Genomic DNA, 26,271 nt, shown 5'->3' with positions numbered 1-26,271 from the left:
TACACCTATCTTTTGCTTCAGTTTCTTTTGCATTTTAGTTTTCAGTGCACAAAATTAACCGCTGTTTAAAAAGGTCAAATCAAAGAAAATTCTTAGTCTTATTGGTATAAAATGTTATACTATAATTATGAAAACATAAGACATAGTTTGCCTTTACGTTATAATAATGTCACAGTTATTCTATAGCCTAGTAAATGGGGGAAATATTTTATAACAACTCTGGTTTTATTATCACAAAATACTTGTTTTCAATTCTACGCATATGTGTAATGAATTATTAATGGCACTTTTATAGTCAGTTCGTGTTTTAAACCGACAAAATGTTACAACACACACACACATCAGCAAGCTACATATATTCAATTTATTAGTTATTATTCACTGGCTGAATTTGGAATAACATATTATAATACTATCTATCTATCTATCTATCTATCTATCTATCTATCTATCTATCTATCTATCTATCTATCTATCTATCTATATGTATATATCTATCTATCTATCTATCTATCTATCTATCTATCTATCTATCTATCTATCTATCTATATATATATATATATATACATATATACATATTCTTACTATATCTGTATACAAACACGTCGTGTTTTTATGTGCGCTACTGTATTTGAAATATGTTTGTAATGACTCTCCTGTCTGACAGGTGGCGCTATGGTTGTTGTATGAGTTAGGGTTTAGCTTTTTATTGGTAATGAAGAAGTAGAAGTGGACAGAACCCGCGTGGAAAACAACTCGGTACAAGTATCCCAGGTATAGAAAACATAGCTATATACGTATATATTGCTAAACAAACAAACAAACAAAAAAATTCCCGTGTAAATTCTTTTGATGTGATTCAGAAATCACAATATGCGAAGATGACGTGATATTCTAACGACACGCGCGCAAGGCTAACGTTAAGGCTAACGATTTCGTGTTTGTTGGTTAAAGGCACGTTGTGCTGTGTTTTCTTTTTCGTCATGATCTTTGCTTTTTAAAGAATGTTAGATGAAATGCAGTCAGATTCGCGTAATGAGATAATGGACCGCGTTAATGGAGAAAAGTCGAAGAAGAAGAAGAAGAGAAAGAAGAGTGAAACTCCAGAGCAGCATGAACTCACTCAGAGTCCAAAGGTGCAGACTGAGGAGCAAAGTGAAAAGGTGCATAAAAAGAAGAAGAAGAAAAACAAAGAATTGGAGAATGTAAATCTACAGACACCTACAGAGAAAAAGAAAAAAAGAAAACTGGATGAAGGTGTGGAGGTGGTCACAAGCCTGCATAAAGAAAAAGACAAGACAGCAGAGTCACCAAAGCCGCAGGGGTCAAAGGAACAGAAGCCTGCTAAGAAAAAGAAAAAGAGAGCAGATGTGACGCAGACAGATTGTGATGACATGACACAAGGAGAACAGCCTGTCCTGATGATAGAACAACAGGAAGTCCCTAACGATCAGGAAAGTGGCTTACCTGATGTACTCATTGGTACTAGAAAACGCAAAAGAAAGCGAGGGCTGGAGGATGAACCAGAAGTTGACCCCAATCTCTTGAATGAACTGAAAGAATTCTGTCCTAAAATAGAGTCCAGAAGCTCACATGAAATCAATAAAATGATCATGTATGATCTGCCAAGGTTCAAGGAATTCAGAAAGCAAGGTAGACTGTTTATATCTACTAATATCTACTTAAAAAACAAAAACAGCCTATATAATTAATTTATACTCAAACAAGATTAATGTTATAAATGTATAGTGTGCACTCAAACTGAATTTTTTTTGCCTTTGACTTTTCACATGTATGTCCACAGGCATCATGTTGAGGCATGGAAGATACTCTAACGCAGAAAATGACAGGTTAAGACAGAACGTTAGAGATTTTCTTGCTCTCACAGGAGTGAAAGATGCTGTCAAGCTCTTTCATCCAAAGCGATTCCCAGCAGAGACACAGGAGTTGACAAAGCTGAAAAAGGTCTACAAGTTTTTTGAAAGGATCGGTGGGTCACAACGAACACATTGGTTTTACTTAATTTGTTGACTTTGTTATTGAAAGGTTTAAGGTCACATTAGCTTTCTGCACTATTTAAACTTTGTACAAGGCAAAATACGAGACGTGCTAGTCCTGCATCCCAGATATTCATTTTCACACATGTAAATTGTAGGAATAGTCCATCCAAAATGAAAATGATCTCATCATTTACTCACTGTCACAGTCTTTTTTTTTATCTAAATCTGGGATGGCATAGTAAATCATGAGAGTATTTAAATTTTTGGGGTCAAGTTTTTCTTGGAGTGTAAAGAATTGTCATTTTTGAATACATCTTGAACATTGTAATAAGCTATACTGAAAATGTACAGTCTTTGTTGCTTAATCTGTTGTCCTTTTTTTAATCAAATTTGAACAGCTGAAGGAATTCCCAGGCCTTGTCATGATGTTTTTAACCGTGGAAGGAAAGTTTTTGATGGTGAAAACTATAAGGGAAGGTAAATAACAGTTTAATAAGATCTTACCAAATTGATCTTCTTTGCCTTATATTCTTTGCCTTCCTTTCCCCAAAAGGTTTACAGAAGAAGAAGTCAAGTCATTGCTTAAGTATCATTCGCTACATGGCAATAACTGGCAAAAGATTTCTGAGCTGACTGGGCGAAGTGGTTACTCTCTTGAGAAACGTTTTACCCAGCTTAATACGGGTAAATCTAATTAAACAAGCTTCATTTCAACCAATATTGAAAATTCCAGGTTTAATGATGGTTTTTCATTTTGTATCTCTTCAATTTGCATCACACAGCTAGGAAGACTGGGCCGTGGTCCGCGAAAGAGGTGCAGAGACTTTTGAAGGCTGTGCGAGACCATATTGTAACTGTGCTGAAATCTGAGTCCCCTAATAAAACAACGCCAAAAAGAGTCAGTAGAGAAATACTGTACCAAAAATTGCCCTGGTTCAATATTTCTCTGAAGGTGAAAACTCGATGTTGGAGCAAATGCAGAGAGAAATGGTGAGCGAGTCATTGAAAACTCTTTTGTATTAAATGGTGATAGATTTTTAATGATTCTCTTTTTTTATTATTCAACATTTCTCCTTCACCCCTAAGGATGTCCATCCTTGCTGTGCGGATGTCTTCAGGGACTTGTAGAGGAAGGAAATCTCAGGAGGCCAAAATCAGACTCATTAAAGCGTAAGAGAGCTTGTTTTTACAGGCTTAATTGGCTTTTGTTATCCTGACATGTTTTTCTCTAAATGGCTTCTATGTCATGTATTCACACAGAATGTATCAAATGCAAGTGGAGGATGTTACGGATGTCAACTGGGATGATCTTACGGCTGTTTTCGGGTGAGGATTGTTTGGGGTGGGCGATGTGGCAAATATTATATATATATAATATCATAAGATTTATGATCTTTTCATGATTCTTTTTCATTTTGTTTTTGAAGACCATTTTCCATGTTACTAAACCATACAACCAAACAAACTTCTTTATTTAAAAATATAAGCCTACAATGAAAAAAAAAAAAAGGAAAGACAGTGGTTAAGAGAGGATTTAGACCTCTCTTTAGATTTTTGGAGTTTATGGTGGGTAACATGACCAAAATCTTATTTTGACTTTTTTTTTTTATTTTTATTTTGTCTTTGTAAATTAAAAAAAAAAAAAAAAAAAAATGAGCAAAGATGCAAATTACAAATAATAGAACATAAGGAAGATAGAAATTAAATAGACTGCTTTAAAATTTTAGGTATAGTAAATACGTTTTTACAGCAGCAATCAAATAAGAATTTAAAAAATAAAACACTGCATAATCTTCACTATACAAATGATGTATAAATTATTAAAGCTACATTAATATTCTTTAGCCAATAGTGATGAGCAATTTTCTTTTTCTGTTGTTGTTCAACATTAAACATTAAATGACATGGACAGCAGCTGGTTAACCTGCTGTCACTTGAAGACCTAATGCACAGATCCAATATACTGACACACATTTTTCTCCCAACTGTTCCCCTTTACCCAAGACAAAACCAACTGTGTTTGTGAACCTTGTGTGTCCTTGACATTACCCATTTTAACTGTTCACAGCCCAATGTGACTAAATTACTGACTTGCACAACAAACACTATATACATTTTGGCCTTGCACTAACACAAAACATTGACTTTGTTTGCAGTTGCCCCAAAACTATTTTGATTACGAGGTTTTTATCTTTGAGATAGATTTTCAGAATTATGTCTGTGTAGAGTGTTTGTTTATAACGTCTTGGCTACATTCAGTTTATTTTTAAAAAAATTTTTTATAAGTAACTATGATATGACTAATTTAGTGAAACCTCAATTAATTGGGTAACCTCTGTGTTGTTGAAAGTGTATTTGTTGAACGTTGTAATCTTTTCCAATGATCTGAGATATCCATAATCTCTAGAGATTACCATGGTGATATTGCTAGACCAAGAATAAAGAATATCCTCTATGGAGTTAATTAAGTAGTGTAAAAGATATCTGAGCACAGTCACACAGGTTGCATTATTCAGGTTCCCAGTAAGTAACCAGAATAGTGCACCTGCTTGTTCAGGCATGATGATGCTGCTGCTGCTGGTGGTGTAAACAAGATTGGTGTCACGTCTTTGTCCCATAGGGATGTTCCTCCAGCCCATGTACAAGCAAAGTGGCACCAGCTTAAGGTTTCCTATGTGCCCAATTGGAAGACCAAGTGTTTTGGAGGTTAGTGTGTTCATTTATTTCACATTATTGCTGAATTTGGCTTTGTACCTTTTATAGATTTTAGTTGTAGGTCCAGCATTGATTTCTTTTATTTTCCAAAAGTGTACTGCAGCAATGTTAACTGAAGTTGCAAAAAATGGTTTCTTGAGCCTTGTAAACAATTCTAGTCTAAAAGGACTTCAGACTTGAGAACATGTTTGGTGTACATTCATTGTTGTATGTCTATGGTGTTGTTTCTTTCAGACATTGTTGACTTCCTCTATGAGAAAGTCTTGCCAGGGATGATGAAAGACTGTGAAGACCTTGATGACAATGATCTGAAGGTTGACCAGAAGCAGAGCTTCCTTCTATCTGACATTTTTAAAGACATTGAGGATCACTGCAATGACAGTGAGGAGGAGAGTGGCCAGAAAGAGGATGACAACTCCTCTTGAACTTTTATCAATTGTCAGACCTTAACAATGATTTCTGTTAAAATCACATTAAATATGCCACAACTGAAGAGAAAAAGACAGTCAAGATGTACTCGTAAAAGATGCATGATAATTTTGTTTTATTCTTGTTATTCCATTTTTTTTTTTATGAAGAATTGAATAAACAGGATTTGTATCGTGCCCTTTGAAGGTCTTGTAAACAGTAGACATTATTTTTCATATTAAGGTAAAACATGAATGAGTCAGGTACACAAAAGTTGGTCAATCACATTAGAAAGGTAATATCACAAGTGTTTATAGTCATTTTTAAACATTCAATCAAACAAATACAAACAGCTCTACGAGTCCTCAGATTACATTTTCAAACCAGCCATGGCCCGTTCCAGGGGATTAGAAATCCAGAAGTCATGGTCCCAACCCAGGAACCACCCTGTGAAGGTGGGGGGTTCAAAGCCTTGCTTCACTGTCACAATGGGAGTTCTCTTGTCCCTATTGGCAGGATCTGATTCAATATATTTGGCAGCTAAATTAGGAAAGACAAGGATAAAGATAAATTGTTAGCTAATGAAAACAATGGCAAAAAACTGCAGTTGAAAATGGGAAACTTTTTACCTGAAATCACAGCTTCACTTTTTTCATCTTCATTAGCTTCATTTCCGATCCAAACAAAGACCTTGGAGACAATGATTTCAAGCATGTACAGTGTTTTTATTTCTTGAGTTCATTTTATTCCAAATGTCTCATACAGGTGCTGGTCATATAATTAGAATATCATCAAAAAGTTGATTTATTTGACTAAATCCATTCAAAAAGTGAAACATGTATTGATGTATATTAATCCATTACACACAGACTGATATATTTCACATGTTTATTTGTTTTAATATTGATGACTATAACTGACAACTAAAGAAAATCCCAAATTCAGTATCTCAGAAAATTTGAATATTGTGAAAAGGTTCAATATTGAAGACACCTGGTGCTACACTATAATCAGCTAATTAACTCAAAACTCCTGCAAAGGCCTTTAAATGGTCTCTCAGTCTAGTTCTGTAGGCTAAACAATCATGGGGAAGACTGCTGACTTGACAATTGTCCAAAAGATGATCATTGACACCTTGCACAAGGAGGGCAAGACACAAACGGTCATTGCAAAAGAGGCTGGCTGTTCACAGAGCTCTGTGTCCAAGCACATTAATAGAGAGGCAAAGGGAAGGAAAGCAATAGGTATAACTGCATCCTGGAGGGGATTGTGAAACGATCCTTGTTCATTTATTCTAGGTCTGCCAGCGGGTACTGTTTTGAATAAATATCATAAAAGACTTTTTAGTATTTTAACTTTTGCTGCAAGAAACAACATTTTGATGTTCTGGATAAGTAAAAAGACTCTTTCAATAAAAAAATGGCATAGCCTTGTGAAAGAGCTCATCCCAATGGAATTTTTTACATGTATGCTACATTCTACTATTTGGAGTATGTTTCTCTTACTTTGGACAATTGCTTATAATTTTCTTTAAAAAAGTTGTAATAGTTCATAACGAGAAGCCTATTCCTGTGAATGTTGATGTATCTTCCCTTGTAACCTATTTATTTTATCTTATTAATAATTGATTTGAGAATTGTGCATTTAAGGTCTGCCTGAACCGTTTTTTTTTTTTTTTTTTTTTTGGTATGCTTTGTTTGTTCTGTTGGAACAAAATGGACAAAATTTCAATTAAAAAAAATGCAGGGGAGATTAACAGAGTGGACTGCAGCTGGAGTCAGTGCTTCAAGAACCACTACACACAGACGTATGCAAGACATGGGTTTCAGCTGTAGCATTCCTTGTGTCAAGCAACTCTTAAACAACAGAGAACGTAAGAGCAATCTAAAGACAAAAAGGACTGGACTGCTGCTGAGTGGTCCAAAGTTATTTTCTTTGATGAAAGTAAATTTTGCATTTCCATTTCCAGCCATGTTATCTGCTGGTGTTGGTCCACTGTGTTTTCTGAGGTTCAAGGTCAACGCAGCCGTATACCAGGAAGTTTTAGAGCACTTCATGCTTCCTGCTGCTGACCAACTTTATGGAGATGCAGATTTCATTTACCAACAGGACTTGGCACATGCACACAGTGAAAAGCTACCAGTACCTGGTTTAAGGACCATGGTATCCCTGTTTTTAATTGGCCAGCAAACTCACCTGATCTTAACCCCATAGAAAATCTATGGGGTATTGTGACAACAATGCATAAGAGCTGAAGGCCACTATCGGAGCAACCTGGGCTCTTATAACACCTGAGCAGTGTAATATACTACACGTTTCACTTTTTGAATGGAATTAGTAAAATAAATCAATGTTTTGATGATATTCTAATTATATGACCAGCGCCTGTACATACACACAAACACACACAAGTTTACCTGATCCCAAGTGTCCAGGATCATGACATCATCTGGAGCCAAGTCCTCTTGGGTCATCTCTCCTGGCACCTCTTCAATCTAGATTGGCACAGAACAAACATAAATTGTGAAATATGAAAGATTCTATTCTGATTTCAGAGTTTATTTTCAAAAGAGTATAATTTAGTTGAACCATTCAACATGGACACTCACAAGGAATTGTCCTGTCTTGTTAGAGCAAGCAAAAAGCCTAGGAGGATGGGTGTCAATTTTGTTCTTTAGCCTTTCAGAGGTGCGATACTCCGCTTTTCCTCCAAGAGCACTCCAGAAATCATCTACATGAGATTTCAGAAAGAACAAGTGTTGATCAGTATGGGTTTATTTATATTCTGAATGCAACTTTTAAATAAGTACAGTAAAACACTCTTCTAACAATGACAAATACACCTACCTCCCTCTGCTCCTTCTGATACCTCTGAAAGGTCCACTCCTAAAATGCTGCCAAGCTTTTTGGCTCCAGTCTTTTCTGCATTACTTGAACCATGACCCAGCCAAAGCATAGAGCCTGAAGCAGTCACCAAAACAAAGGCATCGTTGGAGTTGAGGCTGGAGGCCACAGCATCAACCTATCTCAGGCAAAGTGAACAACAACCATCAAGGGAGAACCAATTTTGCATACATTTTCTCATAAAGAACAATTTACAAAAACAAAACTGCATCATACAATGATGCGTTACAAAGAACACTTTTGATTCATTTTGACTCACCTCAACAGCTCGTGTGTGCCCAGCGGGATTGGCACGCACTTGGAAAAGGCGGACTGCAGAAGCCTGTGATTGGCCACCCTTTCGTGAAGTCCCACCCATGTGCACCACCATTGGTTGCCCACCAAAGATACTCAGGAGGTGAGGGGGTTCTTTGCCTTGAATTACTCGTACCTTCATAAACATTCACATTCAAGTTGTAACTGATTTGTTTTGATGGTATACTGTGGTTATAAAAATAAATCACCCCCCTTTAAAATAATAACATTTTGTTGCTTTGCAGCCTGAAATTAATACAGACACATTTTTTTTTATCCATCTATATTTACTCAGTGAACTTTATAACATCCAAGTGAATGATATAGCCTAACACAAACATGTCAGGAAGAAAAGAAAATGTAATCACTAGTTGGAAAAAGGATTACCCCCCTCTTAAAATGTAAACTAAATCTGGTGTAGCTAATCACTTTCTCAATGGCACACAAAAACATTTGACTTTCAGCTGCGATCGGTTGTGATCATTTGGATGAGCTCAGCATGAAAAGAGTTTTCTGGAGCATTGTAGTGCAACTGAAGCAAACAATCAACTATGGGTGGTAAGGCACTAAGCTGTGGACTGGCTCAAGTCAGGAGACTTGAAAAATTATTTCATAGACTTTATCAATGTCTAGAAGCACAATGAAGCCTACAAATAAAAAGTGAAAGGTATTTGGTACAACATAGTCCCTCCCTGAATCAGGATGTCACTGCAAACTGGATGAAAGAGCCAGGAGGAAACTGCTCAGAGAGGTGACCAAGAGGTCTACAGCCACTCTGAAGCAGTTGCAGGAATTTGACAAAGCGTGGTCATTGTGTAAAACACAATGTGACAACATAAACAATATCATAAAATTCTCCACAAATGCTGCTTGTGTGGGAGTGTTGCGAGAAAAAAAAATACTCCTCAAAAAAGACCACATGCAGTCACGATTGAGCTTTGCCAAAACGCACCTTGAACATTCTGAGGCCACATGGAAAAAGGTGTAATGGTCATATGAGAAAATAATTGAATTACTTTTTATTTTTTCTAACATGTTGGTGATATCTTTCATTTGGATGTTATAACCTGTAGTAAATACAGCTGGATAAACCAAAAACGGTCAGGCTACAGAACAACAAAATGTGATTAGTTAAAAAAGGCTTATTTTTTATTATTTATTATTTTCTATACCCACTGTATATAAAGTGTCTCTAGCTTGGTGTACTGCAGTGCTACAATCCTGTTTATAAAAACACCCAAACCTGCAAAACAAGGTCTTCAGGATTACTAGAAACCTCCAGGCAATTGTTTTAGGGCAGGTTGGAGCTAAACTTTGCAGACACTCCTTGACACTCCTGGACTATATTTTAGTAGTAGGTGAATAATGTGCACCAAGCAAATGTCACCTGCACAGGACTCCCACCGAGCTCTGTATCAAGCTGTGCAGCCAGAAGGGCAGAAGCTCCTTTCTCATCTTGACTGGACTCTTCCCCCTGCCTGCGGGCATAACAAACAACTCAATTAATAAACCTCTGCAGTGATGACTCATCCTAATGACAAACAGAAGCCTAGCCTGATGGGGCTATAAGATACTAAAAGACCGTGTTCGGTTACCCGAGTGTTTTTGTGTAACAGAAGCAGACAAAGACCTTGGCTTAGAACAAGGTTCAGAAACTCATAAAAGATTGAAAGGGATTCCAGTAGGTCTGTAGCTCTTACCATATATAAATAATCTGCCCCTGACGTCCCCCATGCTTGTAGCTGTACAGAATGATGTAACTGTCTCCTCCAAAGAACTGCCCATGAATGGATGGGTCAACTGGAACCTTGTCTGATCCCTCAATGAGCCAGATCTTTCCAAAGCAACAAAACAAGTCAAATAGTCCATTATTTTGTCTACTTAAAAGAAACACATGATAGTTGCAATCTGTTGCAAAACAGTACACAGCACATTTACCTTTTTCTCCCCCTTCCCGTCATCTACCATTCCATACTGAGCAGCCATTGCCTCTGATTTGTGCAAAGATGTTGCATCAAAGGGCACTTTCTTGATCTTGGCAATTTTGTTGGGCACATAGGCTTGTCCCATGCCCTTTGTCTGGTCTGTGTCACGCCAGAACTTAAAGAACTGTTTGAAAAGAGGAGTCTCTCCATTCTCAGGGATAATCTGGACCTCAGTGTGTTTAGGATAGCCCATCTTACTTATGAAGTCCTCGGCAGCTTTCATACCTGCACTTCGCTCTTCTTTATTAGCCTCTTTACCTGTTATATTAAAGAAACAAAAGGGCAAGATTTTCATACAGGCATGTCCCAAGTGCAAATTTGTAATTCGTTTAAATGATGTGCTCAGCTGACCTTTCCAGACAAATATCTTGCCATTGGAACCATGGTCCAAGATGAAGCAGTCGGTGGACTCCAGTGCACTCTGGGAAAAGGGGTTTTCTTCTGCCACCAAAGTGACAGATATACCCCCACTGGCATTTGAAACCTAGGTAATAATGAGCACCAGTTTTTCTACAAGTTTTCAACATTTCTCAGGGAAAACCTAGAGAGCATGGCTTACTGTACCTTGTACAATTTTGCAGACTTCCTGTTGGATGCATCAGTCTTGGTGTCTTCAGTCTGTGCATCAGGAAGTTCAGGCTTTGGTCCCAGCATCTGACGAAGTATAATATGGCATTCACATTCAGAAAATAATATTGAATACTTAATAAAAGCTAGAATACACTACACAACATTTGCCATGATTTTTGATTGATTCGAGTTTAGTTCAGTCAAATATTAAGCATGTTTTATATTTTACAAACATTAACTTGTCGCAACGAGGGACATGACTGTGTGTGAGTTTATTGTGTCTGGAATGACTTGATGGTCATATGATGCTTAACTTAAAAAATTGTGTGGTGTTTTCTAGCCTTAATCACTAACCTATATTAAAAATGAATGAATAAAACATCTTCCTTTTATTATACTAACCGCTAGGATCTTCTCATTCTCTGATCCTTCTTCACACACAAGAAGTTTTGCTCTACCACAACGTTCATTATCACGAATATCTTTGGAAACACTGGTGGCTTTCAGTCTCTCAAATTGGTTACACTTGGACCCACACCACTGGTATATCTCCTGAAGCAAGTATAAGAGAAACGGCATGAATACATGGGATGCATTATGATAAAATGCAAAAGTGAGAAAAGGCAATACAATTTATTCATATCATCCTTCACCTGTCCAAAGTCTAGGATGAAGCAATCACCGTTGTTGAAGCTGCCCCAACTCACAGGTACCTCAATGGCCCGGACCACACGTCTGCCACTCACATGGAGAACTCGCTTCACATTCACGTCACCAGAAGCTACGTGTTTGAATCCAGAGGCAGCTCCACCTTGCTGAAGAAATGAAAAGAAGTAATAAATGATTTACTGTTTTGCTATTATGAACTGACAGAGTATCCAAATACATTTTATTTGCATCAAATCATGGTACACGTATTAACTCTACCCACCATGTATTTAAGGCCTGATTTGAAGTAGCCTGCAAAGGTTTTTGACTCATATCCCTGGACTTCTCTGTACTGGATTGGTTTTCCTCCAAGGAAATCGTCCATTTGGACGGTAAAGATAGCAGCTGCCCCACTCTCGTCAATTGAGCATGCATCACCTGGAGATGCAATTTAACAATGTTCATAAACAGGGTTAGGGAGTTCCCTATGGTTGGTGACAAAGTGACCTGACATACAGCCAAGTATGGTGACCCATACTCAGAACTTGTGCTCTACATTTAACCCATCCAAAGTGGACACACACCTGGACCAATGGTCAGCCATTTAGGCCATGTCTTTCCCGTTAGGAGGTTAAGAGAACCATACATTTTCTGTGAACATCGACACCATTAACTGAGTGAGAGGACCTTACATTTTCACAAACCACATTCTCACCTATCCAGAAGTGGAGGTCATATTGTAGATTTCCAGAGTTTTGCTTTATGGTATTGAGAATGAGGTAGGTATCGCCAGCGTAGAAGCCACCATGAAGATTCTTAGGGACAGGCACCAGATCCATGTTTTCAATCCTCCATACCTGCAGGCCTGGCTGCTTTCCTGCCTTCTCAAATTCGGGGTGGTTCACCATGGTGCTGTTTAAAAACAACATCTATTGTAACAGCCATACACAATAGCCACATTTTGCATGTGCTTCTGTTCCACATAGTCTATTGTTGAGAATAAGATTTAAAAGAGGAAGGACAGTGCATTGTTTTTAATTTCCCATTAAATATAACAAAAGAAAACAAAGGCAGTTCCTGTCGCTCGGTCTAAAACACTTTGTCTGCATCTTTAAAATTGTTCTAATGCTTCCGCAATCAAACTGCTCTCCTGGTATGAGGTGGATGAGCCTGGCCTCAGGCAGAGATCTCTCCAACCCCAAGGGAAAAAGGAAGAGTCAGAAAGGGCAGGTCTCTCTGGGCACTGCAGAGGTGCAATGGCACAACAATTGGCTTACTTCAACACTTACCTGTTCTCAACCACTGTATGTCATTTAGAAGTAGAAAGCAAAAAAGCTTAAAGGTAAAAGTTATCCTGCTTAGATGATGTAGAAATGTAGTTTATTGGTTACTATAGCAATAATATAATTTGAAGTATTTATAGAGAAAAGTATACAGTATATAGTAGATCAGGGGCTGTTGCATGAACTGCTTAGATTAGTCTAAAAACTTAGCCATCTAATTTATTTTCTTCTAGACAGGTCATAACTGTTTAAAGTCAGTTACAAAAACATAGATTTTAATCAGAAAAGTGCTTATCTCTTGGCTATCAACCGGTTTATGCAACCAGTCCGTTTAGTTTTTCGGTTATAATAATGCATTAATAAATACACACACAGAGATAAAAACCTTATAATACATTATCAACCCTAAATGATTGATGCCTGAGAAAAGTAATTAATTAATAGCATCATCAGCTGGTGACTTTGCATCAGGAAATAAATTAATGTTTTTTCTAAAGTAAAGCCCCTTCAAACAGAATGTTTTCAAAATATGCCTACCTGTACGGTGAAGCTTTCTTTTAAGGTATTATCAACAATTGAGTCCGGGACGACAGCTGTAGGTTTGAGCACTGAGCTTCCTCAGGTATTGAGTAACATCTTTCAATAGGTTTGTTGTTTTATTTGCATATGAAACCCCTCCTCTCATTGGTCAGCTCTACGAACATGCACTTTCTTACGAGAAAAAAAGAGAAAGATTATATACATACATTCATATATATATATACATATATATATATATATATATATATATATATATATATATATATATATATATATGCAGAGTTTGCGGTTTAATGTTGTACTAGAATACATTATTTAGTTTTCAAATGCACAGTAGATGTTTACACTGATTCAGTTGTTGGTGATTCTCTGGTTTGATCGCATCAGTCATAATAAGGGATCACAGTGCAGTGCGCCATTATGTGTCTAGAAATGTTTTGTTTTGTGCAGAATACAGCGCGTGTATATTATTTTGGCCATTCTCAATATAATGGTACCGGGGTAAAAGATTTAACGGAAGAGCTAAACTGACAACAAATATTGCAAATAGATGATAAATATTTATTTTAATTTTAAAACGTGTGGGGAAGATTGATTGCCTGGACTTGGCCCCATACGAACAGTTTTGTTTGTTTTATAAACTATAGTTAATTTTCGTAATGGGCAGTTATGAAAATACTCTTTTTGGCTTTTTGAGAGAAGCTTCTTTCTGAACCAATTATATGCTGTCTTCGCTTTTGAACATTGTTACTTTAGAAAAAAAGCAGTTAATTTACCATTTGTATTTGGTCTGCTTTTTTGTCTGAAGTGGCGATTATCATTTCATCCATTTTTTGACACTAATGGTCCAGTAGAGGGCTGTGTGTGTGTGGTGCAGTGCTCTGTAGTGTGCTGAGGCTCCAGTAGAGGTGAGTATAGTGTAGTGTAGTGTGCTGAGGCTCCATTAGAGGTGAGTGTAGTGTAGTGTAGTGTGCTGAGGCTCCATTAGAGGTGAGTATAGTGTAGTGTTGTGTAGTGTAGTGTGCTGGGGCTCCAGTAGAGGTGAGTGTAGTGTAGTGTAGTGTGCTGAGGCTCCATTAGAGGTGAGTATAGTGTAGTGTTGTGTAGTGTAGTGTGCTGGGGCTCCAGTAGAGGTGAGTATAGCGTAGTGTAGTGTGCTGAGGCTCCATTAGAGGTGAGTATAGTGTAGTGTTGTGTAGTGTAGTGTGCTGGGGCTCCAGTAGAGGTGAGTGTAGTGTAGTGTAGTGTGCTGAGGCTCCATTAGAGGTGAGTATAGTGTAGTGTTCTGTAGTGTAGTGTGCTGGGGCTCCAGTAGAGGTGAGTATAGCGTAGTGTAGTGTGCTGAGGCTCCAGTAGAGGTGAGTGTAGTGTAGTGTAGTGTGCTGGGGCTCCAGTAGAGGTGAGTGTAGTGTAGTGTAGTGTGCTGAGGCTCCATTAGAGGTGAGTATAGTGTAGTGTTGTGTAGTGTAGTGTGCTGAGGCTCCAGTAGAGGTGAGTATAGTGTAGTGTTGTTTAGTGTAGTGTGCTGAGGCTCCAGTAGAGGTGAGTATAGTGTAGTGTTGTGTAGTTTAGTGTGCTGAGGCTCCAGTAGAGGTGAGTATAGTGTAGTGTTGTGTAGTTTAGTGTGCTGAGGCTCCAGTAGAGGTGAGTATAGTGTAGTGTTGTGTAGTGTAGTGTGCCGAGGCTCCAGTAGAGGTGAGTGTAGTGTAGTGTTGTGTAGTGTAGTGTGCCGAGGCTCCAGTAGAGGTGAGTGTAGTGTAGTGTTGTGTAGTGTAGTGTGCTGAGGCTCCAGTAGAGGTGAGTATAGTCTAGTGTTGTGTAGTGTAGTGTGCTGAGGCTCCAGTAGAGGTGAGTATAGTGTAGTGTTGTGTAGTGTAGTGTGCTGAGGCTCCAGTAGAGGTGAGTATAGTGTAGTGTTGTGTAGTGTAGTGTGCTGAGGCTCCAGTAGAGGTGAGTATAGTGTAGTGTGCTGGGGCTCCAGTAGAGGTGAGTGTAGTGTAGTGTAGTGTAGTGTAGTGTAATGTAATGTAGTGTAGTGTAGTGTGCTGAGGCTCCAGTAGAGCTGAGTATAGTGTAGTGTTGTGTTGTGTAGTGTAGTGTGCTGTGGCTCCAGTAGAGGTGAGCGTAGTGTAGTGTAGTGTAGTCTAGTGTAGTGTAGTGTAGTGTAGTGTGCTGGGGCTCCAGTAGAGGTGAGTGTAGTGTTGTGTAGTGTTGTATAGTATAATGTAATGTAGTGTAGTGTAGTGTGCTGAGGCTCCAGTAGATGTGCTGAGGCTCCAGTAGAGGTGAGTGTAGTATAGTGTAGTGTAGTCTACTAGTGTAGTGTAGTGTAGTGTGCCGAGGCTCGAGTAGAGGTGAGTGCAGTGTAGTGTAATGTAGTGTGCTGAGGCTCGAGTAGAGGTGAGCGTGGTGTAGTGTTGTGTTGTGTAGTGTAGTGTAGTGTAGTGTGTTGTATCTCCAGTAGAGGTGAGTGTAGTGTAGTGTAGTGTAGAGAAGTGTAGTGTGCTGTGTCTCCAGTAGAGGTGAGTGTAGTGTAGTGTAGTGTAGAGAAGTGTAGTGTGCTGTGTCTCCAGTAGAGGTCGCTGCTCTCACTGTTTTCATCCTAGCAGCACTTTTTGAGGAAGAAAGCGGCCGGACGGCTTACACACGCCGAGACCAACCCAAACCTCCAAAAACCACTTGAATTTATATTTTAGGTAAAGGATAAACACGACAAGATACATTTCACAATACTATGTTTCTATATCGTTGGATACTAACGACTGGCATTGTTTTTAACGCTTTAAAGGTCTGATTTTAGGAGTAGCTGTTAGCTTTAGCATCTCTGGGTTTGGTTCAGCGCGAGGTCAGCTAACGCTAACCAGTCCTTTAATGTTCAACATTAGCATTTGTATCGTCTGGATTGCGACACGGAAAGACAAGTATTGTTGGCTTACGCTTTAAAAAATACTTTGGAGTGATTTTTATTAGGTGTGGTCTAGCATGTAGCTGCGAGACCTTTGACAGGAGTGTGTGATTAGCTGATTAGTCAGTCATGGCGCTAGCTGATAGTAGTGCTGCATTCAATGTTTATGCTCCTTTTGCTCAGTGTCACGTTACTCTGTACCTGTTTACATTTGACATCTACATAACTAAGGTGTTTGCTTGTCGTTATTATCCTGAATTTGTCCTGAACGCTTTTTACTGAGGTGAGCTTGTGGAAGAAAAGGGAAACGTCTCGATAGACAATAGTAGGACAGTCGGTCAGCTGAGCTCTGCCGGTTTGCTGTCAGTGTGGTTTCATTTTGTTTCTATGAATTCGCAATATTTGGTTGGTTTCGACTCTTTATGGGTTAATGTGTAATTTTTAAGCTTTGAATCGTTTTTCTTCTTTCCAGAGCAAAAATGACGACTGCACCATATAACTATTCCTATATTTTCAAATATATCATTATTGGTAAGTGAGTAGTTCGGTTTTTTTACTACTTGTGCACTGCCTTACAGAAAATACAACATGTTGCATAAACGTTTAATAATATGAAATTTTCCTTTTTTTTTCATTTTGTTGTCTTTGTGGTGTTGTGTCATGTATGAACATTTGGTGTCGTTCTAGGTGACATGGGGGTTGGAAAGTCATGTTTACTCCACCAGTTCACAGAAAAGAAATGTAAGTGCAAAGAGAATGGTATGAATTAGGCAAAGGCAAAAGTGCTTTTGAGGTACAAGCTAATACCACGTACTAGTTTTATCACTATGCTGGAATTAATCATTTTGATACATCAATATTCGATCCAATACCATTTTTGATACCACAGGGAAAATTACCACAACATAAAATATACTTTTGACCGTAATTATAATAAATATTTTTCTCATGAACTATTGTCTTTAGAGCTTTTATTTAATATTAAATATAATATATTATAAGGGGTGTAACGGTACACAAATATAACAGTTTGGTATGTACATCACGGTTTGGCAAACTTATTTTAAAATTAATGGTTTGCTAAAAAAAATGTCTCTTTCTTTAATTAAATTCAGTTATAAAAATATTTCCTTGGGGATAAAAATTTACCTCAGCTTATGCTCGAACTATAAGGTTACAATTAACAACAGATCCCAAACTTAAATTTAATTACTTATTTTTTAATATAACAGGCAACACTCATCTTAAAAAAAAGAAAAATAAATCTATGCAAACATGTAAAATGCAGTTTTTAAATTAACTTCTAAAGTATAAACATTCACTATTTCGCAATTATTATTTTACTTAACATTGCAGTCGTAAAATTCTAATACTTTGTCTCTTGCAAATAGTTAAAGCCTTAAGCTTTTCTTTTTGTGGCAAACTGTTAGAGAAACACAAACTTGTCAAATAATACCAAATTAATTGCATATATACAAATAATTGCAAATCTTGTAATAAAGCTGTCACGATTGTCCAGAAAAGTGGAGATTATGGAATGTGAAAACAAAGTGTATGTCACATTTTCGAATGCATATTAAATTTGCTTGCAAGAATGAAGTTCACAGCATTTACTGTGAATCGAGCCACTATAAAATGCTAAAATGACCAGATCATGAGCTATTGTGGAAAAAGAGCATTGAAACAGTTTGAAGTATATAAGTATGTGTATAAAAAATAAATCCGTGTTCTATGTTATCCTTTTTATTTATTTCAACATGAATACCTTTGTCTCTTTTTAGTTATGGCCGACTGTCCTCATACAATTGGCGTTGAGTTTGGCACACGGATAATTGAAGTGAGTGGGCAAAAGGTGAAGCTTCAGATTTGGGACACTGCAGGGCAGGAGAGATTCCGCGCGGTCACACGCAGCTACTACAGAGGAGCCGCAGGGGCCCTCATGGTGTATGACATCACCAGGTAGACCACTATTCTGCTACTATTTGATTTGCGCTTATTATCATTATTTTTAAAAGACAATGAACATATGCGATTCGTGTTGTTTGCAGGCGAAGCACATACAACCACCTCAGCAGCTGGTTGACTGATGCCAGGAATCTCACCAACCCCAATACTGTAAGTTCATTTATTATTAGCTTCAGCAATAATCCAAACTTGGTAAATGATGGCTTTACATTTCCATTCAAGTAAATGGTGTTGGAGCTTCATATGTATTTTTTCAAACTGCAGATATGGTTTGCACAAAGACCAAACTTGAGCCTGTGTAAGACGATCTGAATCTTTCCTCAGGTGATCATTCTGATTGGTAACAAAGCAGACCTAGAAGCCCAGCGTGATGTCACGTATGAAGAGGCCAAGCAGTTTGCTGAAGAAAACGGTAGGGTGGTTGGTTAAGAAGAAAATGCAAGTTAGAATATTCAAGGTCTTTTATTAGGCAGGTGTTTTTTGTTAAAGGTATAGTTAACCCAAAAATCTAAATTAGCTTAAACATCTAAGATGTAGATGAGTTTGTTTCTTCATTACATCAGATTTGGGGAAATTAAGCATTACATCATTTGCTCACCAATGGATCCTCTACAGTGAATGGGTGCCGTAAGAAATAGAGTTCAAAGAGCTAATAAAAACACAATAAGTACTCCACACGACTCCATTTGATCAGTTAACATCTTGTGAAGCAGAAATCTTGACTTGAAGGACTTGAAGCAGTGGTTTAAAGTTAAGATGCCTTAATGATAAGTTATGTTTATTATAAACTCTCAGCGCTTTGCTTCACAACATTCATGGCTAAACTGGAGTCATTACATATGGCAATGTTTTTTTTTTTTATCAGCTGTTTAAACTCTCATTCTGGCGGCACCCATTCACTGCTGAGCAAGTAAAGTAATACTAAATTTGTTCCGATGAAGAAAAAAAAAAGAACCTTCGCTACATCTTGGATAGACAGAGGTTGAGTAATTTTAAACAAATGTTAATTTTTGGGTTAACACTTCCTTTGAACTACTTTTAGATCAGAATGATAAGCGGTTCATTGTACATTGTAGGAAACTCAGTGCTCACTTTCACATCTCCAATCTTTTAAAACAGGTTTGTTATTCCTCGAGGCTAGCGCAAAAACGTAAGTGGCCTTTAGACCATCTGCCGGCACATCAAAGACTCTCTTTTTTTGTAAACTGTATTTCATATTGCAGTCCTCTTTAGCATCTTTGCAAATGTCCATTCAACAGGGGAGAGAATGTGGAGGATGCATTCCTTGAAGCTGCAAAGAAGATCTACCAGAACATTCAGGACGGCAGCCTGGACCTGAACGCGGCTGAGTCAGGGGTCCAGCATAAGCCCACCGCTCCCCAGGGTGGCCGGCTCAGCAGTGACGCACAGCCCCAGAAGGAGGGCTGCAGCTGTTAATGACCATGAAGACTTCACTCTCTCTCTATTTCTCTATTCCTTCTTCTCCCACATCCCACCTTTGCCTCCCTCTGTGTCTGAAAGCCTCTCCCCTTCCGGTATGATTGCTCACGGAGTCTGGGGCTAGATGGCTCTGTGTGATGGAGGTGTAACATAATTAATTCCCTCCTTACTGCTCTCTTCTTCCCTTCCTCCTCTGTCTTCCCTCAGTTGTTTTGCTTATTTCTCATATGCACACATCCCAGTGCTCCCGGCAAGCACTCGAGGGAGGACGGCTCCTCCGCTGAACACTAAACCTGAAGAGAGAAGATTATTGTCGATAAACTGAAGAAGCGCTGGGTTTATCCTTTACAGACGTGATGTGCATAACTAAAAAACTAAACATCTCATGTACAGGAGCTGTCTGAATACTAGAGTAATGTAAATGAAACGGAAATATTGGCAAACGTTATGCGTGCTGTAGTGATCAGGAGGATATGCATTCACATTGTATGTAACATTTTGTTAAAAATTCTAAAAGTGAAATATTGTATTCTGTTTTAAATTAGAGTTTTCGCAGTTTCACATCCAATCACCAAATATGTATCCCTGTTTGTACCTATTCAGGAAATAATATACATGTACTATACAGGATTAGTATTGTTTTGAGAAGAATCTCAATAGAAGGTCCATTGAAAAAAATAAATAAATCAGTCGATTCAGTTATTGTAACTTAGTAACTGTTATAGTAATATATTGAAAAGGAAGGGACACATTTTAGGTCCCGAAGAATGTTTTCCGCACTTTGCAGTTTTGATTTTTTTTTTGCGAGGGCCATTAGCTTGTTTTGATTTACTGAGGTCTACAGTCTTTCATACTACGAGGTTTCAGATCCCCTTCGGTCTGTTTCTGAGCATCTGTAAAAATGTTAACATCACAGGAGCTTAAGAAAAACAGAGCGACAGGAGAATCATGTACCGAATGTTCAGGCCCAGCAAACCCTCATCATATCAAGATATTCATATTGTTTTTACATTGATCATTTCAGTTGCCTTATGATATGCTTTTGTTCCCTCTGATGTGCTGCCCGTTTTATTCGAAACCCCCGTATAGCTTTTATCGACAGAATTCCAGCAGTTCACTTGTAATAGAGATTTTGCCTTTTCGAAAGCATTCCATTAAATTGATTTCCAAACACTGATCATGTTTTTGCGCTGAGCTGAGTTTCTTAAAGGTTTATTAAGCATGATGCATGATACAACTGCTTTTTTACAGACATCATGTATTCCCTTAATTCAAATGGAGGCACTATCTTAAAATCTATGAATATGTAACAAATAGGCATGAGAAACATCACTGTGGGGAAACTAAGCCCAGATTTGATTAGTACAGAAATTTTAAAAAAGAAATTAGGGCTGATGTGATAACCAGCATCATTTGCAACGATCCAGATAGAAAGGCAAAAACGAGCACTCGAAATATGATTTTCTATTAAATTTGTGTATTATGGTAGATCTTAGATGTGTTTTGTAAACTAAAAATCCATTATTAATTTGCTCCTACCGTCTTGCTTTTTTCACTTCTTAATGACATCTGCAAAAATTAATCTTCTGCTCAGTTCTGTTTCTTCTGTAAGTGACTTTTGTTTGTAATTATGTTAATAAAGACAATACTGTTGACTGTGTTTTTGTCCACATACACGATCGGTCGCACTGTATTTGAGCAATAATGAGACATCTGGAGACGAGAAATTGGAAAAGAAAATGAAAAAGACCCATTAACTGTATTGCACTCTTAATTTAAGTTGTATTTGATTTGAAACAAACTGTATATAAAGAGAAGTGCTGTAATAAATATATCTTGGCTTTGAATACAAGGTCATCTTTGAGAACAGTCATAAAAATGAACATTCACTCCAGAGTACAGCCTGTTTTTCTTTTTTTTCGCAACAAAATGAGTGCATCAATGACATCACATGATGAAACATGTATCCGTTTCCCCTGTAAGCACTCAAAATATTCACAAGACATTTTCTATTTTAACATGAGCAAACGTTGAGAAGGCACATATCAAGTTTGTGTTAAAAATAATTTCATAAAGCAACAAGAACAAATCAGAGGTAGAGAAGAAACTTTCACCATCTTATTTTTACCTCAAGTTTCAGTTTCCTTATTTGTGTATGGAAAGTGCTGATGCCAGCTTATTTTTCAGGCATAAAGAAGGATGAAGCACATTCAGCCTCTGCTCTAACAGAAGCAGGAAGTCACTGAGGCGGTCTCGTGGATCTGGCTCAACGGTCTCCGTGCTTTCTGTTAGATGCAGATTTAATCAAACTGCTCCTCTGATAAGATCTTTACCCCTCTGTAACCACCTGCTTTCGTAATCTGACAAATAATTGAAATGAGTTCCTTCTTTATATATCTTGCTTGGATACTTTTCTGCATATGCAAATATTTCCTCATGTGAGTGAGGCTCAGGGGAGTATTGTTTCTGATGGTTTGGTAGAGCTTCCTAGTCACTCAAATAATAGGAGTCTTTGGAAGAGTTGCTGAGGAGCTGGTCCAGTTTGTCAACGTGTCTGCGCAGGCCCTGAATGCTCCCTTCAGTCTGCAGCCTGCGTTGACTCAGAGCTTCCTGCTGGGAGAACATGCGTCTGCGCAGTTGAACCTGGATACCATGGACAGACACTTCTTAGACAAAACAGAATTCGATGTCACTAAGTTTGTTAGCTTATCAAATGACCAAGTTTCGGCTGTACCTTCAAGTGGTCCTCCTGCTGCCTCAGTCTCTCCCTCAGTGCTTCGCCTCGCCACTGTTCATCCTGTTTGGAGCAAAAGATCAACATTAGCACTGCTGACTGCATCTCAACTCCTGACGCATTAACAATACATGGTTTGCAAAAGTGCCAGGTTTGAAAATACATAAGCAGAAATAAGATATGAGCTGAAGAAATCTGCCAAACAAAGTCATATGAGCTACTTTTTGGTCATTTGTTATCTTATTTTCAGCGCTGTAAAGTGAAGTAAACATTACCTTAGAGCAGTGATTGCCAACTTGTTTTGACTCCAAGGCCACTGCAGTCCACAACGATGTTCATAAGCCTCCTAATATTGTTTTCAAAACTTAATCTACAGGCAGTCCTAGTTTCTTTAAATTCAAAATAATTAATTAATTTCAATTATAATTATTCTACTGTGATTCTACAGTCATTAACAATGCACTGGACAATGAATTAGGCTAAGGATGTAAAAATATATTTTTACCAGATAAAATTGCTTGCCAAAACTAGTTAAATGTGTATTCGCTATATTAAAATAATGCCCATTGCATTTTAAGATTTGATTAATTTACCTGACTTTCACAGGTCTAGAAAACACACTTGTAAAATTAGGCTACGTCACACATTATATCAAGGTATATCAGTATATCTACAGTATTGTTCAAAATAATAGCAGTACAATGTGACTAACCAGAATAATCAAGGTTTTTAGTATATTTTTTATTGCTACGTGGCAAACAAGTTACCAGTAGGTTCAGTAGATTGTCAGAAAACAAACAAGACCCAGCATTCATGATATGCACGCTCTTAAGGCTGTGCAATTGGGCAATTAGTTGAAAGGGGTGTGTTCAAAAAAAATAGCAGTGTCTACCTTTGACTGTACAAACTCATAACTATTTTGTACAAACATTTTTTTTTCTGGGATTTAGCAATCCTGTGAATCACTAAACTAATATTTAGTTGTATGACCACAGTTTTTTAAAACTGCTTGACATCTGTGTGGCATGGAGTCAACCAACTTGTGGCACCTCTCAGCTGTTATTCCACTCCATGATTCTTTAACAACATTCCACAATTCATTCACATTTCTTGGTTTTGCTTCAGAAACAGCATTTTTGATATCACCCCACAAGTTCTCAATTGGATTAAGGTCTGGAGATTGGGCTGGCCACTCCATAACATTAATTTTGTTGGTTTGGAACCAAGACTTTGCCCGTTTACTAGTGTGTTTTGGGTCATTGTCTTGTTGAAACAACCATTTCAAGGGCATGTCCTCTTCAGCATAGGGCAACATGACCTCTTCAAGTATTTTAACATATGCAAACTGATCCATGATCCCTGGTATGCGATAAATAGGCCCAACACCATAGTAGGAGAAACATGCCCATATCATGATGCTTGCACCTCCATGCTTCACTGTCTTCACTGTGTACTGTGGCTTGAATTCAGAGTTTGGGGGTCGTCTCACAAACTGCCTGTGGCCCTTGGACCCAAAAAGAACAATTTTACTCTCATCAGCCCACAAAATGTTCCTCCATTTCTCTTTAGGCCAGTTGATGTGTTCTTTGGCAAATTGTAACCTCTTCTGCACATGCCTTTTTTTTAACAGAGGGACTTTGCGGGGGATTCTTGAAAATAGATTAGCTTCACACAGACGTCTTCTAACTGTCACAGTACTTACAGGTAACTCCAGACTGTCTTTGATCATCCTGGAGGTGATCATTGGCTGAGCCTTTGCCATTCTGGTTATTCTTCTATCCATTTTGATGGTTGTCTTCCGTTTTCTTCCACGTCTCTCTGGTTTTGTTCTCCATTTTAAGGCATTGGAGATCATTTTAGCTGAACAGCCTATCATTTTTTGCACCTCTTTATAGGTTTTCCCCTCTCTAATCAACTTTTTAATCAAAGTACGCTGTTCTTCTGAACAATGTCTTGAACGACCCATTTTCCTCAGCTTTCAAATGCATGTTCAACAAGTGTTGGCTTCATCCTTAAATAGGGGCCACCTGATTCACACCTGTTTCTTCACAAAATTGATGACCTCAGTGATTGAATGCCACACTGCTATTTTTTTGAACACACCCCTTTCAACTAATTCAACTAATTGCCCAATTGCACAGCCTTAAGAGCGTGCATATCATGAATGCTGGGTCTCATTTGTTTTCTGAGAATCTAGTGAACCTACTGGTAACTTGTTTGCCACGTAGCAATAAAAAAATATACGAAAAACCTTGATTATTCTGGTTAGTCACATTGTACTGCTATTATTTTGAACAAAACTGTATATCGTTCTTAGAAGAAAAATTAAATGAAAGCTGATTGTTCACCCAGAAATGAAAGAATGATTGTAACCAAACAGTTTCAGCTCCATCTGGTTTCCATTGTATTTTTTGTCCATACAATTTAAGTCAGTGACAACCGAAATGGTTTGGTTACCATCATTCTTCAAAATATCCCCAAAGTTTGGATGAGTAAATTCTGACATAATATTTTGCCTCTATCCCTTTAAGAAAGGTGAATTTAAATGATAAATATTTAGATTCAGTTGTTAAGGTTAGTAGTTCTAACCTATTTTAGTGCTCGATTTGATTTAACTGAAATAATTTTCATAACTATCATCAAGACGGCCCAGATCCCCTACATGAGAATCACTAATCTGTGTATTTTCACACCCAGATCTCCCATACTAAAACACTTGTTTAGGCGGTGCATATGGAAAGGCTCACCTTGGTGTTGTATGCCGGGTTCCCCACAGATAGTTTAACACCGAAATGGTTCTCTTTCATGCTGTCTGTGTCTGAGGAGGCACTAGAGGGGGACTCCAGCTCCTTCAGCCCACTGTCAAGCTCCACTTTCACCTGTGACCTCACAGAGCGCACACTGTCCTTGATCTCACACAGCCGAGTGTTGCCCTCCTCTTGGCTCTGCAGCTGAGAGAAGCACATGACAGCCATTCATCTTCCTCATATTTACTGATTAGCAAATGTGCAAAACAAGCAGAACAAACATGTTTATCTGCAACAGATCTATTACAGCAAACAGATGTGGTCTGTTACAGTGCTATTTCCTGTTTGTACCTTGTCTTTGAGGCCGAGCAGCTCTTGGGAAATGGTTCTGAGCTGTTCCTGCAGCGTTCTGGCTTGTTTATGGGTTTCTTGAGCGGCTTTTTCCACGGTCAGCAGATCCCTTTGGAGCCGTACACGCTCCTGAAACAAGCTCAAGTTATTCTGATGGCTATAAACCACAACAAAGCACACAGCCAGAGGCAACCACAGACTTTGTAGAATAAAGGAAAAGTCAGCACAATATCCCCAATGACAGTACCATACTTACAGTCTAATTCTGATTACTGCTTTATGAAATATGGCATTTGATATTTCTCCTAGTCTTTCAAATATTTTACCACCACTTGGCCAAGCAAGCCAATGCTGGTAATCTTAAAATTACCAAATATCAGATAAATAAACTTTACAGTGTTGATATTATTAAGTACATTTATATATCTTAAATAAAGCTAAAATATAAACTTTAGATGAAAAATGTAGATGAAAAAATTAGAAATGTTGAATTGTCAATTAACTGAAACAAAATATGCTTATGTTGAAGTACTGAAATCTATTTAAAATGTAAATAAAACAATACAAATAAGTTAAGTTTGAAGTTAAAAAGTTATTAAATATAATTACATATAGGTTTTATAATTAAAACTAATTCAAATGAGAAAAGTTCTAAAATAATATTAAAGTTCTAATTAAAAAACATGACATTTTAATTAAATGAAAGCTAAATAGAAATATAAACTATGAAAATCACATTACAAAATTACTAAAACTTCAAACTGAAAAGAAAAAAAAAGAA

The 26,271-nt window shown here is 37.8% G+C and overlaps 4 protein-coding genes across 6 annotated transcripts in view; 2 read left to right on the top strand and 2 right to left on the bottom strand.

Moving 5' to 3' along the window:
• The first annotated feature begins 692 nt into the window (after window positions 1-692).
• On the top strand, window positions 693-5,330 carry ttf1.6 (transcription termination factor 1, tandem duplicate 6). The gene is made up of 9 exons (XM_026252370.1): window positions 693-1,654; window positions 1,806-1,991; window positions 2,400-2,478; window positions 2,555-2,685; window positions 2,784-2,991; window positions 3,088-3,171; window positions 3,262-3,327; window positions 4,622-4,707; window positions 4,951-5,330. Exons 1-9 carry the CDS (start codon window positions 1,006-1,008, stop codon window positions 5,139-5,141), a joined length of 1,680 nt encoding a protein of 559 aa, XP_026108155.1. The 5' UTR covers window positions 693-1,005; the 3' UTR covers window positions 5,142-5,330.
• A 20-nt stretch (window positions 5,331-5,350) lies between these two features.
• Window positions 5,351-13,502, bottom strand: LOC113080133 (gelsolin-like). Its single transcript, XM_026252359.1, has 16 exons — window positions 13,346-13,502; window positions 12,241-12,437; window positions 11,809-11,963; window positions 11,531-11,692; window positions 11,280-11,429; window positions 10,872-10,961; window positions 10,659-10,791; window positions 10,261-10,565; window positions 10,023-10,156; window positions 9,710-9,800; window positions 8,288-8,458; window positions 7,972-8,146; window positions 7,734-7,855; window positions 7,542-7,619; window positions 5,754-5,814; window positions 5,351-5,664 (listed from the first exon to the last, which is right to left on the bottom strand). Exons 2-16 carry the CDS (start codon window positions 12,431-12,433, stop codon window positions 5,495-5,497), a joined length of 2,190 nt encoding a protein of 729 aa, XP_026108144.1. The 5' UTR covers window positions 12,434-12,437; window positions 13,346-13,502; the 3' UTR covers window positions 5,351-5,494.
• Window positions 13,503-15,888: 2,386 nt separating this feature from the next.
• LOC113080184 (ras-related protein Rab-14-like) lies at window positions 15,889-21,318 on the top strand. 3 transcript variants are annotated; one of them, XM_026252431.1, is made up of 8 exons: window positions 15,889-16,044; window positions 16,726-16,784; window positions 16,941-16,994; window positions 18,035-18,212; window positions 18,302-18,368; window positions 18,543-18,630; window positions 19,338-19,368; window positions 19,478-21,318. In XM_026252431.1, exons 2-8 carry the CDS (start codon window positions 16,733-16,735, stop codon window positions 19,653-19,655), a joined length of 648 nt encoding a protein of 215 aa, XP_026108216.1. In that variant the 5' UTR covers window positions 15,889-16,044; window positions 16,726-16,732; the 3' UTR covers window positions 19,656-21,318. The 3 variants fall into 3 exon arrangements, with proteins under 3 accessions (XP_026108216.1, XP_026108221.1, XP_026108219.1); XM_026252436.1 differs by lacking the exon at window positions 15,889-16,044 and adding an exon at window positions 16,380-16,536; XM_026252434.1 differs by lacking the exon at window positions 15,889-16,044 and adding an exon at window positions 16,595-16,615.
• Window positions 21,319-21,563: 245 nt separating this feature from the next.
• Window positions 21,564-26,271, bottom strand: part of LOC113080082 (centriolin-like) — a 30,225-nt gene continuing 25,517 nt past the window's right edge. Inside the window, 4 exon segments of the mRNA XM_026252309.1 lie at window positions 21,564-22,301; window positions 22,393-22,455; window positions 25,140-25,343; window positions 25,491-25,619. Of these exon segments, the coding sequence (XP_026108094.1) occupies window positions 22,146-22,301; window positions 22,393-22,455; window positions 25,140-25,343; window positions 25,491-25,619 (552 nt within the window). The 3' untranslated portion in view covers window positions 21,564-22,145.

This window comes from Carassius auratus, chromosome 5 (assembly GCF_003368295.1).
Source record: "Carassius auratus strain Wakin chromosome 5, ASM336829v1, whole genome shotgun sequence".
NCBI lineage: Eukaryota > Metazoa > Chordata > Actinopteri > Cypriniformes > Cyprinidae > Carassius > Carassius auratus.
Note: the sequence above shows the minus strand (reverse complement) of the source record. Positions and strands in the feature narration are given on the sequence as shown.

What these genes read in the sequence shown, in the direction of transcription:
- ttf1.6 (XM_026252370.1), top strand. Translation starts at nt 1,006, where the DNA reads ATGTTAGATGAAATGCAGTCAGATTCGCGTAATGAGATAATGGACCGC. An exon ending in CAAGGAATTCAGAAAGCAAG is followed by an intron (nt 1,655 to 1,805) that starts GTAGACTGTTTA and finishes GTATGTCCACAG; the next exon opens with GCATCATGTTGAGGCATGGA. An exon ending in GGTGAAAACTATAAGGGAAG is followed by an intron (nt 2,479 to 2,554) that starts GTAAATAACAGT and finishes TTTCCCCAAAAG; the next exon opens with GTTTACAGAAGAAGAAGTCA.
- LOC113080184 (XM_026252431.1), top strand. Translation starts at nt 16,733, where the DNA reads ATGACGACTGCACCATATAACTATTCCTATATTTTCAAATATATCATT. An exon ending in TTTCAAATATATCATTATTG is followed by an intron (nt 16,785 to 16,940) that starts GTAAGTGAGTAG and finishes GTGTCGTTCTAG; the next exon opens with GTGACATGGGGGTTGGAAAG. An exon ending in ATGGTGTATGACATCACCAG is followed by an intron (nt 18,213 to 18,301) that starts GTAGACCACTAT and finishes TGTTGTTTGCAG; the next exon opens with GCGAAGCACATACAACCACC.
- LOC113080133 (XM_026252359.1), bottom strand. Translation starts at nt 12,433, where the DNA reads ATGGTGAACCACCCCGAATTTGAGAAGGCAGGAAAGCAGCCAGGCCTG. An exon ending in AGAATGAGAAGATCCTAGCG is followed by an intron (nt 10,962 to 11,279) that starts GTTAGTATAATA and finishes ATACTTCGTCAG; the next exon opens with ATGCTGGGACCAAAGCCTGA. An exon ending in AGTCTGCAAAATTGTACAAG is followed by an intron (nt 10,792 to 10,871) that starts GTACAGTAAGCC and finishes ATTATTACCTAG; the next exon opens with GTTTCAAATGCCAGTGGGGG.